The following is a 19,092-nucleotide window of genomic DNA, read 5'->3' on the forward strand; positions in this document are numbered from 1 at the left end:
ACTAGACCAAACAAGTGTCCTGAGCAGGACGCCAAAAACTTGCAGGAGCTCCATGGATTTAGTATGGAACCAACCTGCTCCTTGACCAACTTCCTAGTGTCTGTACCTGCCACTCAGGTCTTGTTCTGACCCTAACAAATAGGGAACAGGGTTTCCCCTGACAGATACACACTCACCTCATCTCACATAATAATGGGAGATGCTTTAGTCTTCAATTAACCCAGTGTTCTAGCCAATACCTTTTCTGAAACAGACATGTGTTGTTCCAGTGGAATATTCACGGTTGATTCTCTTTAGGATGGACTGGTTGGATCTCCTTGCAGTCCAAGAGATTCTCAAGAGTCTTCAACACCACAGTGCAAAGGCATCAACTCTTCGGCACTCAGATTTCTTCACAGTCCAACTCTCACATCCATACATGACCACCGGAAAAACCATAGCCTTGACTAGATGGACCTTTGTTAACAAAGAATGTCTCTGCTTTTTAGTGTGCTCTCTAGGTTGGTCATAACTTTCCCTCCAAGGAGTAAGCATCTTTTAATTTCATGGCGGCAATCACCATTTGCATCATTAAAAAAAAAGATTTAATGATTAATTTTGGCCTGTGCTGGGTCTTCGATGCTGCCTGGGCCTTCTCTAGCTCCAGGGAATGGGGGCTACTCTCTAGTTGCAGTGACCAAGCTCCTCTTTGTGGTACCTTCTCTTTGGAGCATGGGCTCTAGGTGTGCAGAATCAGTAGCTGTGTTCCGTTGGCTTAGTTTTCCCTTGGTATGTGGGATCTTTCTGGATCAGGGATCAAACCCCTGTCTCCTGCATCCACAGGTGGATTCTTAACCATTGGACCAGCAGGCAAGTCCCATAAGTTCTATATCTCGAGGGTATTCGATCTTGTAGATTGTAAACCACAAGGAGATCTGATCAGTGTGCTCTCCCCACGAGAGTGGGAATGGCCTCTCCTTCAAACTACTAACATCTACTGCTTTTTGAAACATAAGAGGCTAGAAGAAACATCTTTCAGTTCAGTTCAGTTCAGTCGCTTAGTCATGTCCAACTCTTTGTGACCCCATGAATCACAGCACGCCAGGCCTCCCTGTCCATCACCAACTCCCAGAGTTCACTCAGACTCACGTCCATAGAGTCCGTGATGCCATCCAGCCATCTCATCCTCTGTCGTCCCCTTCTCCTCCTGCTCCCAATCCCTCCCAGCATCAGAGTCTTTTCCAATGAGTCAACTCTCCACATGAGGTGGCCAAAGTACACCTTTAGATGTTGTAAACAGTGACAGCTTCCTGCCTGAGCTGTTAATCATCTTCTTCCTCCAAGCACTGCACTGACTTCATGATACTATGAAGTATACTATGAAGTATACCAAGGTGCACATGCTGCCCAGCTTTGATTCCTAGTGATCCAAGTCATTAAGAAATATCTTCGGCTCAACTGCAGAAGTGTTGGTGTTGTCAGAATATACGTTTCTCTTACGTTGTGGCCCATGGCATCTTATACTTTCTCTCTATGAGACTGGAACACAGTTCCCTTCCATGTAATGAATACGATGTTTTCTTGACATCTTTCTTGACCAGATTACCCCTTCCCACTGCAGTTAAGATGATCCATAACGCTGTCCCTATCCCAAGTTCTTTTTCCCCCCTCTACCCTGGACACCTCTAGGAATCTCTATATACTCCTCCTCAGAATTGCCTCTGGTGGAACACCTATTCTATTAAAGGCATATGTTTCTGGATAGTTAAATTTAAGGTGCATTTTTGGGTGTTTGAAAATGGGGACTTTTGGTACAAACACACGTAACTTGACTATAAATTGAACCAATTTATTTAAACCCTCAGAAATCAAACACCACCAGACAGGATGTGATTAGTGACCAGGAGAGATGAGATAAGAAAGGGAGTGTGAGTGTGAAGACAGAAGGATAATGTTAATCAGGAACCGGAGAAGTCGTCTTTGTGTTGATCTTGATTCCATGGAAATGAGGATGTGTCTGGTCTCCATGACTATTTCTGTAGGTGAATAAAACAGGACCAAATGTTTAGTTGATAAAGAAAGCTGAGCACTGAAGAATTGATGCTTTTGAACTGTGGTGTTGGAGAAGACTCTTGAGAGTCCTTTGGACTTCAAGGAGACCCAACCAGTCCATCCTAAAGGAAATCAGTCCTGAATATTCATTGGAAGGACTGATGCTGACGCTGAAACTCCAATCCTTTGGCCACCTGATGCAAAGAACTGATTCACTGGAAAAGACCCTGACGCTGGGAAAGATTGAAGGTGGGAGGAGAAGGGGACAATAGAAGATGAGATGATTGGATGGCATCACCGACTCGATGGACATGAGTTTGAGTAAGCTCCAGGAGTTGGTGATGGACAGGGAGCTGCAGTTCATGGACATGCTGTGTCTGCAAAGAGTGGACACAACCGAGTGCCTGAACTGAACTGAACTGAACTGAAAACTTCAGTAGAGTTGACTGTGTGAAGGCTGATGGGGTGAACCTCAGGCAGTAGGTTGTCCAGGGTACAGAAGCTGGTAGCTGATCCAATGTCAGAATCCTGGTGGACCTCACTGCTCCACATCTCTGATGTAGGTGGGAGTCCCTGTGGAAATTTCCCCAGGATGTACGAATGAGGTGACCTTTTATCTATATGATCCATTATAGGAATAATGGTTTCAGAAGGCACATTCAGGTTCTGTGATTAGAGTGCATTCCTCTAACTCTCCAAGTTTTGTCTTTAGGGTCTTCAAGAAATAATTTTTTAAAAATTGAATTTATATTGAAGTATAGTTGATTAACTGTGTTGCGTAAGTTTCGTGTGTTCAGTGAAGCAGTTAGTTTATACATACGTATATCTATTCTTTTTCAGATTCTTTTCTCATGTAGGTTTTTCAAGAGTATTGTATATAGTTCCCTGTGCTATACTTTAGGACTTTTTCATCTACCCATGTTGTATATAGTAGCCTGCACCTTCTAACTCCAAGTACTCATTCCATCTCTTTTCCACCCTTTCTTCCTTGGAAACCACAAGTCTGTTATTTAAGTCTGTGACCCTGTTTCTGTTTTCTAAATAAGTTCCTCCATGTCATATTTTGGGTTTCCCTGACAGCTCAGATGGTAAAGAGTCTGCCTGCAATGCAGGAGACCCCAGTTCGATTCCTCGGTTGGGAAGATCCCCTGGAGAAGGGATAGGCCACCCAGTCCAGAATTCTTCGACTCCCCTTGTGGCTCAGCTGGTAAAGAATCCTCCTGCAATGTGGGAGACCTGGGTTTGATCCCTGGGTTGGGAAGATCCCCTGGAGAAGGGAAAAGCTACCCACCCAAGTATTCTGGCCTGGAAAATTTCATGGACTATAGTCCGTGTGGTCACAAAGACTTGGACATGACTGAGCGATTTTCACATGTCATATTTTAGATTCCACATATGTGTGACGTCATGGGATATTTGTCTTTCCCTTTCTGACTTCACTCAGTTTGATCATATCTAGGTCCACCCATGTGGCTACAAATGACATTATTTAATTCTTTTTTTATGACTTGAGTAATAGTCCATTGAATATATGTACCACATCTTTCTTATCATATTTGCTGCCTGGAAGCTAGTGTTTGTCTTTGCCTTTTTCTTGCATTATTTTTTCTTTCTCAACAGAAAATTAAAAGCCACACTTTATCCCAGATGTGTGTCATTTTCTGAGGCTGTCTTAGTTTAGAAAGTTTAAACATCTCACTTTAAGAAAATCATCTTGTAAAGGGAAATATAATTCAAATGCATGTTGCAGACAGTGGGATTCATGTTTGGGAATGTATGTACACTCGTGGTGGATTCATGTCAATGTATGGCAAAACCAATACAGAATTGTAAAGTAAAATAAAAAATAAAAGAATTATATGAGATTGAACATTTGTCTTGTAGTCAACATGAGCACCCTTCAATCGTGGTTCTCTTAGAGGAGGGATGTATGTGGCCAACCACGAAGTCAGGAACAAGGGGAAAACTAGTTAAGCTTCCACCAACTCGTGATCATTCCTGCTTCTCCCTCATGACTCTGGTCTGCAATATTCCTGCAGGATAAGGCTTTCTCATCAAAGCTGCCCAGGATGAATCAACCACCCAAATGGCAATTTAATATGGCTCGAGAGAAGAGGAATTACCTGCTGTGACAGAGATATTTCTCTACTGATCAAATGTAAGCTGTGGGGCCAAAAATTATTGTTATCTACAAATTTGGCAGATATGAAATCACCGTGTGTCCTTATTGATTTATTTAATGGAACAGTATTAGTAAAAGACTATTTTCACTTACACTGATGTTTGTTCAGACCTTGTCACTTGAACTGAAGATGGTCTTCTGGGGGAAAATCAAATGGACAGGAAAGAAAGATCCACCAATTAGTACCATTCCACAGGATTTCCAAGACTTTTTTTTTTTTTTTAAGTAACAGATTATATAAAATAATATTTATGGAGAAATAGATATCAAATACATTGATTTGTTCCCTGATAGTATATTTGCATATAAGGTGAATGATATAGTTAGGAAAAAATAGAATTCCATTACCATTTTCGATGAAATTCACAACATTTTTCTTGTCAATTCCTTTGTCTTCTGTCAGCTTCCTGAATTTCTCCAAGTCTTCATCTTCAACATTCAATTTAACTGAAAAACACCACCACATAGAAAACAGAATTTTGCCCCTCAGAACCCATTCTGAATGCAGAACAAGAAGTGGAGTGTCCAAGTCAGATCTTCACCTGATATAAATTAAGCCTCAAGCAGTTACCATTTCATGACTCAGATGTCTTTTGTCTGTCTTATGAATTAATCCCCACCCAACTCTGTAACTAGACCCCCACCCCAGCATCAGCAGGAGTGCCCCAAAGACTCACAGGAGTTTCAGGGATTTGGGGGCTTCATCCATCACAGTATGGAACTGACCTTCTTGCTGACCACCTTCCGAGTAACTACACCTGCCACTGAGGTCTTGTTCTGACTCAAATAAAAAGCAGAGTTCTCCCCTGATAGACACGCAGTCATCTCATCACACATGAAAATGGGAGATGATTCATCCTTTAATTAACCCACTATTCTGCTCAGAACCTTTCCTTAACTAGACATATGTTGTTCCAATGGTGTACACTCGTCTCAGTGCTTCTATGTAGGTATTTGGGCTTATGTCAGTGTTCATAATAGTGCATTTGAAAAATTGCACAGGAGAAAGATTGAAAATAAAAGTTTCTCTTCCAAGTCTTCAAGTCAATTGAGAAACTGGTATAAACTCAACAAATGAGAGTAGTTTCCTTATAGCCATATCTTGAAATTAAAGTGTTTTTAAAAAAAAAAAAAAAAAAAACCTAGAAGCCAACACAATAATTTTCCTTCAATGAAAAATTTAAACAAAAAACTATGTGCACTACAACTCATTTGTTATTTTTCATTTCAGCAAATGGGATTTATTTAGAAATGTCTGATGATATGATCTCCTCAACCCCTCTGAGCTCCTCTTTCTTGGTAGATTTTGTTCCAGAGTCCTTATGTCCATGAACAGAAAGATCTAGGTTCTGTGGGCTGCATAATCATCACCACTTAATGATCTTATGGATAAGAGCAGTGACGATGGAGGTTCTACATGACAGTGTTGATGTGCATAGGAGGACGTCACACATACCAAATAGCCCGGTCAATTCTGTCTTCTTGCCATGTTTATCCACGTTGATGTCATGTGCTACCAGATGCGTTTTTGACATGGAGATAACTTTAAATGCATTTTGACCCTCATCTGTGAGAGAGAGAATATGCATATATATAGGACTCCACCTTCATCTATGTTCAGTTAGATTCATCACAGTGAATTGAGAGTAATAGCAATAGTACATCCTGTACTGATGTGTGTCTCACTCCATGGGTGGGCTGAATCCTACAGCTGCTGTGGCAGCAAGGAGAGCAGGAATGGTCAAGACTTTTCCTTAGTCCCACCTTCTCATGCAACTAACCAGTCCCTCTTTGCCCTCTTACTCAGCTGTCTTCTACAACATGTGCTCTAATGAACCCAACAGTTTAAAAAAAAAAAAAAAAAGCAGGAGTGTATTATCAAATCCAAGATCCAAACTTATTTCTATTTCTGTATTCCAGCCATGGAACTGATTTTTCTTTAGGGCCAAAATCAACTTATCATTTCAGAGCGTAGCATTGACATGTATATACTGCTGCTGCTGCTGCTAAGTCACTTCAGTCGTGTCTGACTCTGTGCAACCCCATAGACGGCAGCCCACCAGGCTCCCCCGTCCCTGGGATTCTCCAGGCAAGAACACTGGAGTGGGTTGCCATTTCCTTCTCCAATGCATGAAAGGGAAAAGTGAAAGTGAAGTTGCTCAGTCGTGTCCGACCCTCAGCGACCCCATGGACTGCAGCCCACCAGGCTCCTTCATCCATGGGATTTTCCAGGCAAGAGTACTGGAGTGGGGTGCCATATGTGTAAAACAGACAGCTAGTGGGCAGCTCCTGGATAGCACAGGGAGCTCAGCTTGGTGCTTTGTGATGACCTTGAGGGCTGGGATGGGAGAAGGGAAGGGAGGCTCAAGGCAGGGTGGATATATGCACACATATGCCTGATTGACATTGTACACCAGAAAGTAACATAACATTGTAAAGCAATTCTCCTCCAATTAAAAATAAATTTAAAAAAAAATTGGGACAATTTGAGATGTTTTATAGAGCTGCTATTGAAATAATTAATATATAGTTAAAATTGTAATTATCAAATTTTTAAAAATAGTTAAGGAAAGAAAAAAAATGTGTATTTTCGAGTGCCTAGACTGTGCCAGGCAACTTTAGGAACACTTGATATTAGTTATTGTGCTTCCTCTGCCCCTCAGCTTGGGGTATGACATGTCCGTTGGTGTGAAGACAGTTCACCGGCTGGAAAGTGCAGGCAGTGAGCTCCGTCCCCACTTGGAGGGCTGCCCCTCCTCTCTGCCCTGCCCGTCCACTCTGCCCCATGTGTCTGGACAAGAAGCAGCTCTGACTTACTGTGTGTTACGTCTAAACTGTCTGTGTCCATTCTGTCTCTCCTGGCTTCCATTTACCTAATAGTAATCCCTAAGAAAGACAGGAGGTAAAACCACCCACCTTTGTACCTAAAACATGCCAACGCCATTTCTCAGTGTCTGAAACACTGAAAATTATTAGTGTGATGGAGAAGCAGAAAAAATAGTGACCGAAGCAGCTTCATAGTCTCAGAGCCCCTAGACATTACATGCAGTGGGCCCAAGCCCACCATGAGTCTAGAGCCTGGAGTCACGCTGGGACAACTGAAGTCAGATGATGCAGGTCCTGAGATCATCAGTGACCGCCTGTGGCTGAGCATGACTTCAGCAAGGTGGGCATTGCAGCATCACTAAATTGGCTGTGACATTAATGAAGGCGACGGGACAGTGAGAGCCAACCTGTCTTATGGGTGTCAGGTCACCATCAAGGCCATTACTAAGGAGCGGGGCTTGATGTGGGCACACCTCACAGCCCCCAAAACACACTTGGGGGTTAGCACTTGCTGGTCCCCAAGAGACCTTACAAGAAGGTGTTATAATCTACTTCTCCCTTCTTTAGTCACACTGTAAAAACTACAGCTAAAAAGGATTGCAAAGCTGGAGAAAAGTAAAGACAGCGGAAGCCCTGAGATTTAGCCAACGGAAAAAATAATATCAGAGTAAGAAAATAAAACCATAATGTAAAAGTTTTCAAATATTAAAAGCCATCCAGGAAAAATTTTCAGGCATAAATGTCATTGATTTGTGTTCACCATATAAGCATTGGGTTGTCATCATATAAGCATGGGTTGTCATCACAGGCTGGTTCTTTTATCATAGTAAAATATGTACCCCTTAGGACGTTTGGGGGCTTCCCCGGTGGCTCAGATGATAAAGCATCTGCTTGCATTGTGGGAGACCTGGGTTCGATCTCTGGGTTGGGAAGATCCCCTGGAGAGGGATGGCAACCCACTCCAGTCTCTTGCCTGGAAAATTCCATGGACTAAGGAGCCTGGTAGGCTACAGTCCATGGGGTCACAAAGAGTTGGACATGACTGAGCAAATTCATTTCACTTCACTTCACTTCACTTCACTTAGGACGTTTACCATCTGCGCTGAAACTCCAATACTTTGACCACCTCATGTGGAGAGTTGACTCATTGGAAAAGACCCTGATGCTGGGAGGGATTGAGGGCAGGAGGAAAAGGAGATGACAGAGGTTGAGATGGCTGGATGGCATCACCGACTCAATGGACATGAGTTTGAGTAAACTCTGGGAGTTGGTGATGGACAAGGAGGCCTGACGTGCTGTGATACATGGGGTCACAAAGAGTCGGACACGACTGAGCGACTGAACTGAACTAGGACGTTTAAAATTAGGAAGGTATTTTGGGGCCATTATAAAGAACTTAAAAATCTTAGCCAGCATCCCTACTGCTTTGACCAGCAGTTTCCTTTATGGTTGAACTCAAGATGATTTCCTTGGGTTCAAGTTCATCCTCTGTACCTTGCATGGATTAAGATGTTTAAAATTGTTTGAAAAACGTGACACTGATGTGAAGACTCAAGATAGACCCTTGAGACATCGGTTCCTCAGGCTGTTGTAAACTGTCTGAGAACCGTATGCAATACAGGTCTACACATGTTATTCTCAGTGGCTAACACTCTTGATTGGGAGGAGACCTCCAAGCCGTGTGTTTGAATCGTTGTCTCATGACAAAGTGAAGTGCTTGAATATCCTAAGGACTGGAGCCTGCTCACCCCTCTAATTGTTAGTAGGAGTAGAATTCAGGTGTGTGGGGTTATTGAAGGCAATTGTGCCAAGATTTCTACCCAAATGTCCTCTGAGCAGTGAAGCAGCTGTACTTACAGTCAACAGCATAAGTACCATCCTCTTGCTTTGTTCCTCTGACATGCACATTCTTCCATTTTCCATTCCGCCTTAAAAACAAAACATGTACAAGGTGGTCGAAGCAATGAAAAAAGTAGACATATACTTAGAATTTTCTTTGTTTTATCCCCACAGGGTAATCTTGTCATCTGAAGTTCTAAGAGAGGAGTCAATAAGCAGATCCATTGTTAACTTGTGGCTCAGTGGGTAGACATTTAATTTTGAAGAAAAGGAGAGTTTTGGCAGAGATGGAGAAATTTTGTATCTGTGCAGTGGAGTTCACGAAAAAGATGTGTGCCTGGCAAAACACATTGAACTATGCCCTCCACAAAAGAAAGAATTAGTTGCTCAGTCACGTCTGACTCTTTGCGACCCCATGGACGGTAGCCCACCAGGCTCCTCTGTCCATGGGACTCTCCAGGCAAGAATACTGGAGTGGGTTGCCATTTCCTTCTCAAGGGGATCTTCCTGACCCAAGGAGCGAACTCAGTTCTCTTGCATTGCAGGCAAATTCTTCATCATCTGAGCCATCGGGAAAGCCTTATGCCTTCCACAAAGCTGCATATAATGATTGCTCATGGGCTTCCCAGGAGGTGCGAATGGTAAAGAACCCACCTGCCAATGTAGGAGACATAAGACATGCAGGTTCAATCCCTGGATTGGCAAGATGCCCAGGAGAAGGGCACGGCAATCCACTCCAGTATTCTTGCCTGGAGAGTCCCCACGGACAGAGGAGCCTGGTGGTCTACAGGCCATAGGTTTGCAAAGAGTCAGACACTTCTGAAACAACCTAGCAAGCCACATGCTCACGTCAATAAAGTTGATTTCAGAAAGATTAGCCGTATGAAAATTCAAAAGTGTGTTTGTGTGTGTGTGTGATAGTTGCTCAGTTGTGTCTGATTTTTTTTGCATGTGTTTTCCTTCTTGGTTATTTTTACTTACTTGACATAAAAGTAGAAGTCTACTGTGCCCTTTTCATCATCAAACACAAGTTTACGGAAGTAAGTCCTGAATGGTCCATTCTCCTGGATTTTCTCTGGGTCAGTGGATCCAATATACACTGTTCTCCACTGTCCTGAGGCCTGAAACCAAAATTCCCCTTAGAAAGTGTAGTCTTTGTCTTTTTATTTCATCCAGCATCATCAGTCATGAGTTTCCCATCCCCAGTGCAAGTCAGCACACATTATCTGCCTTGACTGGACAAAGCAGGTTTTATGAAAAAATGTAAAACTGACTCAGAGTAAAAGAAGGAATTGAGACATTTCTGAGATAGCTTGAGTTCTCATGTCAAATACAAGATCTCAAAATCAACAGCTGTTTGGCTGATCCTCTTTTTTTCTGTTACAAGACTAGTAAAAATGCATGAGAGTCAATTAATACACAGTAGAGATGATACAGAGATGAAACGGAGCAGGTCTAGAGTCAGTTAATGGAGCAGTATTGAGTCGAAGGGACAAGGATCAGCTCGTGGGTCCACATAACAAAACCACAAAAGGGACAGACACACACACCCACACACCCAAGGCCTCCTCCCAGATTAGACCATCCCTGGTACCTCTGAGAGATTTTGCTCAGCTTCTTCTTCTTGGGCGGCACAAACCACACCAAGGAGAAGAGTCAGGAACAGAACCTTCATCTTGTCTCTCGTGGTCCTTCGTCTGTCCAGGCTGAGTGTGTCCCAGTGGTTGGAGAGGATGGGAATTGTGGCACTTTTTATAGGATCATTATGTTGGTGTGACTTGCCACGAACCAATGGTTGTTCCTCCTAAGCCCAAGGTTACACAGAAGTTATCTTCAGTATCCTGTTTGGCAGGGATCAGCTGTCATATCATTTTGTTATCTTTATCATGAGGATTGTTTTAAGAGAAGCTTAAGAGGATCTGGACATGGTGACATTTAAAGGGAATGAGATATCACAATACACGCTGATATTCCAGGGCCAGGAATATTTATTTACCTTTGTATCTTGAGGTAAAGCTGGGATAAGCTGTCCAAGGTACATATCTCCAACTCCTGTGCTGTTTCCTCAACATTTACGAGAGAGTCTAAAATTTATTTTCCAAAGTTAAGTTGAGTGTGTGATTTAACAAAGTTAAAAATACTTCTGAAGAGACCTTCGGAAAACCTCTTGTTTCTCTGAAGGGAGGAACACATCAGAACAAAGTGTTTATCACCTCTTCCTGCCCCACAGTGGGCTCTGTCCTCCTTATAGCTAAGAGGAGGTTCCATCCAAATGCCCCTTACCCTCGTTCTGAAAAAGGCCCGTGAGCAATTCTGTTCATCTTTCCCCTTCAAGACATCCTTTATCTATCTAATCTGTGGTATATCATTTACTCATTGACTCAATTGTTTCTAAGGAAGTGGAAAAGCAAGACTGTATTTCTTGTACTTGTAGAATTTAAAATAAAAAAGGAAATTTCCTAACTCTATACATCTAGTTACTATCAAGATCCCTCAAATAGCCAAAGGATCTCTACTTTGTATTTTTTTTTTTTTCCCACAACCAGGGATCTTGGTTCCCCAACCAGGCATGGAATCATCACCTCATGTAGTGGATGTATTGAGTCTTAACCCTTGAACCACCAGGTTCATCCTGATTCAGATCATTTTAACAGGAGTATGATCCCAGCTAACACCTCTTATCTATCCATCATCACCCTTCCATCTTTCCTTAGGCACCTCTAACATTCTCACATTTTCCTTTCAGATTCTTACCAACACGTGTCACTGGGGAGTGTGTTCTTGGACCATCCCATCTCAGGAAGACCTTTCTAACTGCCAATCAAGGGGGAATTAAACACAGTTTCTCCAAGAGGTTATTGGAACAGGTTTTAGCAGTTCTGCTTGTTTATAACTAAAGGAAGTCATAGGACATTTAATCCAAAGTCTCCTTCATAAATGTTGACAAAAAATGTAGGTAACAAACTGATAAATAAAACAGAATCACCTTACTCAAACAATAATCTTGTAATCCCCCAACAAATAATGATAAACCATGCTTGGTACATCTTCCTGGTGTCTCCTCTGATTCTCCAGTTTTCTGGAACTATGAAGCCTCTCTTTCCCAGTTTATTAATTTTGTCTTACTTTCCTCTTTCTCTGGGATCACTATTTTTATGTCTTAGATTATGCAACTCCTATTTAAATAATGCAAGGAAACTTGTGATCTTGGTCACCAAAAACACACAGGTCCCTCATGGACTCCTGACCAAGGTTCAATGTACTTAGAATCTAAGTTGAAATAAAGAACTGCTAGCCCATCTTTTAAGGTCTGATCCTGCAGACACTCTCTACCTCAGTTTAGTTCAGTTGCTCAGTCATGTCTGACTCTTTGCGACCCCATGGACTGCAGCAGGCCAGGCCTCCCTGTCCATCACCAACTCCCAGAGTTTACTCAAACTCATGTCCGTTGAGTCGGTGATGCCATCCAACCATCTCATCCTCTGTCGTCCCCTTCTCCTCCTGCCTTCAATCTTTCCCAGCATCAGGGTCTTTTCAAATGAGTCAGCTCTTTGCATCAGATGGCCAGAGTATTGGAGTTTCAGTTCAACATCAGTCCTTCCAATGAACATTCAGTACTGATTTCCTTTAGGATGGACTGGTTGGATCTCCTTGCTGTCCAAGGGACTCTCAAGAGTCTTCTCCAACACCACAGCTCAAAAGCATCAATTCTTTGGCGATCAGCTTACTTTATAGTTTAACTTTCATATCCATACATGACTACTGGAAAAACCATAGTCTTGACTAGACGGGCCTTTGTTGGCAAAGCAATGTCTCTGCTTTTCAATATGCTGTCTAGCTTGATCCTAACTTTCCTTCCAAGGTGTAAGAGTCTTTTAATTTCATGGCTGCAGTCACCATCTGCAGTGATTTTCGAGCCCCCCAAAATAGTCAGCTACTGTTTCCACTGTTTCCCCATCTATTTGCCATGAAGTGATGGGACCTGATGCCATAATCTTAGTTTTCTGAATGTTGAGCTTTAAGCCAACTTTTTTGCTCTCCTCTTTCACTTTCATCAAGAGGCTCTTTAGCTCTTCTTCACTTTCTGCTATAAGGGTGGTGTCATCTGCATATCTGAGGTTATTGATATTTCTCCTAGCAATCTTGATTCCAGCTTGTGCTTCCTCCAGCCCAGCATTTCTCATGATGTACTCCGCATAGAAGTTAAATAAGCAGGGTGACAATACACAGCCTTGACGTACTCCTTTTCCTATTTGGAACCAGTCTGTTGTTCCATGTCCAGTTCTAACTGTTGCTTCCTGACCTGCATAAAGGTTTCTCAAGAAGCAGGTCAGGTGGTCTGGTATGCCCATCTGTTTCAGAATTTTCCAGTTTCTCTACATGGTGCCTCTCAATTGAGTAAATGCTCAGTGACCCCAGAGAAGGTTATTGTTGCTGCTGGTTCAGATGGAGCATGAGCCCCCACACCCAGGAGAGACACTGGTCACGTATGGTTGTGGCAGTGGGAGAGGTGGGTGATGACACCTTCCATCTGGTTGTTAGAAATGAAACAGGATGCTAAACAGCCTACGATATGCAGGACAGCCCTGACAGAGGATTGTCCCATCGCACGTCCATCACAAAGAGGCTGAGAAATCCTGAATCACCTGAGTTTCCCTGCTGCTCTGACCCAGAATGAAGCCTCAGTCCTCATAGGAACCTGTAGATTTCTACAGAACATGGTTTTCCATCCATTGCCACAGCCCCACACTCCCTTACTCTTTCTTCTTCCCCACTTTATCTTCCTCTGTTCTTTTTTAACCAGTCTTCATCTACCAATGAGTAACTTCAACATCATCATGGCCTTTGCACTTTGGTGTTGGTTGAGTCCCCATTGCTAGAGCTTGTGAATAAATAAGTCAGGGTGTTTCTTTGGGGATTTTGGCTCGTGATGGGCAAATGTGGGCCACCATGTGTATATATATAAGGGACATTTCTTAGTCAAACCAAAGACAGAAGGATGTGTTCAGGACTGGAATCCAGAGCCATTGTCCAAGGGTCATTAGATGCATGGGCATATGGTAGAAAGGGTTGTATTCAGCACTATCCAGTGGACAGGAAGAAGGCTCTAGAAGGCCAGGGGGCACTGGCCCAGGTGTGTCTAGAAGTCACCCAGCACCCTGACCCTGCCACTGTTTGTGCTGAGAACTGTGATGTCAGGGAAAGATGTCAGGATTCAGTAAGATGAACAGGAATGTACAAAGACAGAAGGAAAACACACACATATTGTTCTCATGGGAGTCCCCACCTAGAAGCAGAGTGACCCAGAGTAGGCATTCCTGTAAATAGTTACCCAAGTTGTACAATTTCAGCATAGCTCCCAAAGGTGCCCTCTTAGTTTGACTCAGGAAAGACTGACCATTTTCCCACTAAATGTCAGGGAAACACTTTGATGTGCACACAGCCCAAGCAAATGACAGATAACACTCAATGTGAGTAGAGGATATAACATCTATACTTAATTTCATTTTCATGCTATAAATCTTCACCGCTTTCTTTGAGCTTGCATTCGATATTGAAAATCTCTCAAAGCTCTCCAGCTGGAGAGAAAAACAGAGAGACGTGAAAAGAAGCAAAAGTCATCTATCAATGACCTTCCTAATACTTGGGGAAACTTTTAGGATTGCAGGTTGACGTGGACAAGACCAAATTTCCTACAGATATCAGAGAGGACTGGTCCTATAGAGAAAGGTCCATTGTGTCTCAGCACTATGCACCTTTGTTTTTATGTTCCCGTACTGGTATTTATTAATCAGTATCTGTTTTCTTTTCATCACACATGTTAGTCTGGCTGAATGGCACATATTACTTCCGTCCTGGGCATTTCAGTCAGTCAGTCTGTTGACATTGCTCTTGATAAAAGTGTGTGGTTATTAAGATCATTTGTTTAGGAACTGTGAAGTTTCATTGTCCACAGAATGTCTCGACTTTGCCTTTATCAGACAGGAACAGGCTAGAGAATAAGGTCAGTACAATGTGTTGTAAACAGTTCATGTGCTCATAAAGAATGCATATTCTGTACAGTCCTGTCCATGCTTTGGCATGAATTCAGTAAATACAGATTCAGTGCCAGTAAGAGACTAAGCCTCAGGATTCAGCAGAAAGCAGATAGACCCAGGAATTCATCCAGTGAGCTGTCTTCCTGTGAAAGCAGACAGATACATACTAATAGCAGCTAACAGATGATTGCCGATTTTGTTGTTGTTCAGTTGCTTAGTCATGTATGATTCTTTGTGACCCTGTGTACTGCAGAACACCAGGCTTCCCTGTCCTTCACCGTCTCCTGGAGCTTGCCTAAATTCATTTCCATTGAATTGGTGACGCCATCCAACGATATCATCTTGTGTTGTCCCCTTCTCCTCCTGCCTTCAATCTTTCCCAGCATCCCAGTCATTTCCAGTGAGTCAGCTCTTCCCATCAGATAGCCAAAGTATTGGAGCTTCAGCTTCAGCATCAGATTTTCCAATGAATATTCACGGTTGATTCTCTTTAGGATGGACTGGTTGGATCTCCTTGCAGTCCAAGGGACTCTCAAGAATCTTCTCCAACACCACAGTTCAAAAGCGTCAGTTCTTTAGCACTCAGCCTTTTTTTTTTTTTTTTTTTGAGACGATAACTGAATGGTGATGTTTAATTGTCCTGCTGCTCATTAGCCAGTTCAAAACCAAAACAAAAATCCTATCCTATTCTTACTTTATTTTTTTTTTGATCTTTCCATTTATATCAAAATTTCATCTTTTTTATTTTTTATTTTACTTTACAATTCTGTATTGGTTTTGCCATACATTGACATGAATCCACCACAGGTGTACATGCGTTCCCAAACGTGAACCGCCCCCCACCGCCCTCCCCACAACATCTCTCTGGGTCATCCCCATAGCACTCAGTCTTCTTTATGGTCCAACTCTCACATCCATGCGTGAATACTGGAAAGACGATAGCTTTGACTATACAGACTTTGCTGGCAAAGTACATCTCTCTGCTTTTTAATACACTGTCTAAGTTTGTCATAGCTTTTTTTTCCAAGGAGCAAGTGTCTTTTAATATCATGGGTGCAGTCACTGTTCTCAGTGATTTTGTAGCCCAAGAAAATAAAGTTTTTACTGTTTCCATAGTTTCCCCCATCTATATGCCATGAAGTGATGCAACCAGATGCCATGATCTTGGTTTTCTGAATGTTGAGTTTCAAGTCAGCTTTTCACTCTCCTCTCTGTCCTTATATGTTGTAGGGTGAAGAAGGGAATATTTCCATAGAGATGGTTTTCAGCGACGCTGTGAGGATTGTTGGATGAGTCAGTTAAGTATGAATCTGTGAGAAGAACAAAATATGACTTGAGATAACAAAGTACAGATGTGTTTTGAAAAGTCCCCTTGGTAGGCTTATCTATCAAAATTCTACAAGTCCGTTCACTTTTTTTTTTTTTCAAGATTTTTTTTTTTAATGTGGACCCCTTTTAAAATCTTTATTGAATTTGTTACAATATTGTTTCTATTTTATGTTTTGTTTTTTTTAACATGTACGTGTAGGGTCTGAGCTCCCAATCAGTGTTGAGACCTGCAGCTTATTTATTGGAAGGTGAAGTTCTAACCATTGGACCCACAGGGAAGTTGCATTCACTTTGATAAGGCATTTTATTAAAAAAATTTTATGAAACCATCAATACATACAAAAAACATTAACTGATTTGTTGCTTGTGGTGGTAAATAATTTAAAAATAAATTTTACAGTCTAGTAGCTATTCATAGGGGGAAATATAAGAAATTGGATTCATACATTAGATCTCTATGAGTCCACAGAATCTGTAAAAATATTAGTACCTGAAGTAAACAGAAAGATGACTGTCTTTATATTTTAATTCTCATGTATGTGTAAAACAAAGACATCTTCCCAGTAGGTTAGTATGTTTGTGCATTAGTGAAAAAACATTAATAGATATAGAATTGTTAAACATTTTTCTTTATCCATTGCTCTGTTCATGAACACTTAGGTCACTTCCATGTCTTGGCTTTTGTACATACTGCTGTTGTGCATTGGTGTGCATGTACTTGGCTGAGCACCAAAGAATTGATGCTTTTGAACTGTGGTGTTGGAGAAGACTCTTGAGAGTCCCTTGGACTGCAAGGAGATCCAACCAGTCCTTTCTGAAGGAGAATGGCCCTGGGATTTCTTTGGAAGGAATGATGCTAAAGGTGAAAATCCAGTACTTTGGCCACCTCATGCGAAGAGTTGACTCATTGTAAAAGACTCTGATGCTGGGAGGGATTGGGGGCAGGAGGAGAAGGGGATGACCAAGGATGAGATGGCTGGATGGCATCACCAACTCCATGGACGTGAGTCTGAGTGAACTCCGGGAGATGGTGATGGACAGAGAGGCCTGGCGTGCTGCGATTCATGGGGTCGCAAAGAGTCAGACACGACTTAGTGACTGAACTGAACTGAACTGCATATACAGGTTTTAATGAAAACTTTCAGAAGTACCTAATTCTGTCTAGGGGATTAAGGATCGAATTTGAATGGGAAGTACTTTAATTGTAACTCATATGATCACATGGTTGGCTTTGTCTGAGTCTAGTGATATTTCTTTGCTACCTCTTGGAAAATTTTCAATTAAATCTTGCCCTGCAGATTTCTGGAACATTGTACTCAATTCCTTTAATAGATAAAGGACATTAGAAAGTTTCTGTTTTATTGTGTTTTAGTTGTAGTAACACATCTTTGAGGTAATGTGTAAATTTCATCTTGAGTGTTAATTTGAATAACAACATCTGTTTACAGTTTAGTCGTGTTCTTTGTCTTCTAGCTTTGTGGCAATAATCTTTTTTTTTTAGTAATAGTTATCACAAGTTCATACAGTCACCCACACACACATATATATACATACACATTAATGCTTATGTAGGTATATGATGTTTCAGAATATTTTGACTTGTTTATGCAAGGCAGTGCTTTTCAACATTTCTTAAGAGATTAACCCTGACACTCTGTATTTGGTAGCCTGAGTATCTGAGGAGATAGCCCATGTTCAAGGGCAAAGGGGAAGCCACAGCGAGATGGTAGGAGGGGTGAATTCATGTTTAGAATCAAACCCCATTCCTGCCAGAGATGCTCAGAGGGCTCAAACAAATCTTGTGGGCATGAGGTCCCAGGGACCCCACAAGACCAAGACAGAACTGTGTTTGAGTGTCTCCTGTGGAGGTACATGTCGGCAGTGGTCTACCGCAGGGACAGGGGCTCTGGGTACAGCAGACTTCGGTATGGCATAAGCCCTCTTGGAGGAGGTCACCATTAACCCCACAACAGAGCTGCCAGAACTTACACAGGACTGGGAAATAGTCTCTTTGAGGGCCCAACAGAACCTTAACCTTATGCACCAGGACCCAGGAGAAAGGAGCAGTGACCCTACAGTAGACTGTCCCGGCTTTACCTGTGGGTGTCCGGGAGTCTCTGGCTGAGGTGTGCGTTGGTGGAGGCCTGCTGCAGGCTTGGGGGTTCTGAGCGTAGCAGTACCTGCATGGGATGTTTTGAAGGAGGTTGGCATTAACTTCATTACCTCCACCACAGTTTGGCCCCAGGTAAATAGCAGGGAGGGAACACAGTTCCACAGAAAATTGGATTAACAAATTACTGAGTATGGCCCCGCCCATCAGAACAAGACCCAGGTTCATCTTCAGTCAGTCTATCCCATCAGGAAGCTTCCATAAGCCTCTTGTCCTTCTCCAGCAGAGGGAAGACAGACTGAAAACCACAGTTACGGAGAAGTAACCAATCTAATCCCATGGACCACAGTCTTGTCTAACTCAGTGAAACTATGAAGCCATGCTGTGTAAGGCCACCCAAGATGGACGGGTCACGGTGGAGAGTTCGGACAACTTGTGGTCCACTGGAGAAGGGAATGGAAAACCACTTCTGTATTCTTGCCTTGAAAACCCCACGAACAGTATGAAAAGGCAAAATGATAGGACATTGAAAGATCAACTCCCCAGGTCAGCAGGTGCCCAATATGCTATTGGAGATCAGTGGGGAAATAACTCCAGAAAGAATGAAGAGATGGAGCCAAAACAAACACAACACCCCATTGTGGATGTGACTGGTGATGGAAGCAAGCTCCGATGCTGTAAAGAGTGACATTGCATAGGAATCTGGAATCCATGCAACCCATGGAATCCATCCATGT

The 19,092-nt window shown here is 42.4% G+C and overlaps 1 protein-coding gene and 1 long non-coding RNA gene across 2 annotated transcripts; both read right to left on the minus strand.

Annotated features, from left to right (window-relative positions):
- Window positions 1-1,814: 1,814 nt before the first annotated feature.
- LOC120882397 lies at window positions 1,815-4,352 on the minus strand. Its single transcript, XR_005725496.1, has 2 exons — window positions 4,307-4,352; window positions 1,815-2,015 (listed from the first exon to the last, which is right to left on the minus strand). It is a non-coding gene; the product is annotated as an uncharacterized LOC120882397 (long non-coding RNA).
- A 110-nt stretch (window positions 4,353-4,462) lies between these two features.
- Window positions 4,463-10,631, minus strand: LOC120881724 (odorant-binding protein-like). Its single transcript, XM_040265374.1, has 6 exons — window positions 10,473-10,631; window positions 9,860-9,999; window positions 8,897-8,967; window positions 5,670-5,780; window positions 4,562-4,660; window positions 4,463-4,500 (listed from the first exon to the last, which is right to left on the minus strand). The coding sequence occupies exons 1-6, from the start codon at window positions 10,551-10,553 to the stop codon at window positions 4,463-4,465; spliced, it is 540 nt and encodes a 179-aa protein (XP_040121308.1). The 5' UTR covers window positions 10,554-10,631.
- Between the last annotated feature and the right edge of the window lie 8,461 nt (window positions 10,632-19,092).

The sequence above is a fragment of the Oryx dammah genome, unplaced genomic scaffold (genome assembly GCF_014754425.2).
Source record: "Oryx dammah isolate SB20612 unplaced genomic scaffold, SCBI_Odam_1.1 HiC_scaffold_23, whole genome shotgun sequence".
Classification (NCBI taxonomy): Eukaryota; Metazoa; Chordata; class Mammalia; order Artiodactyla; family Bovidae; genus Oryx; species Oryx dammah.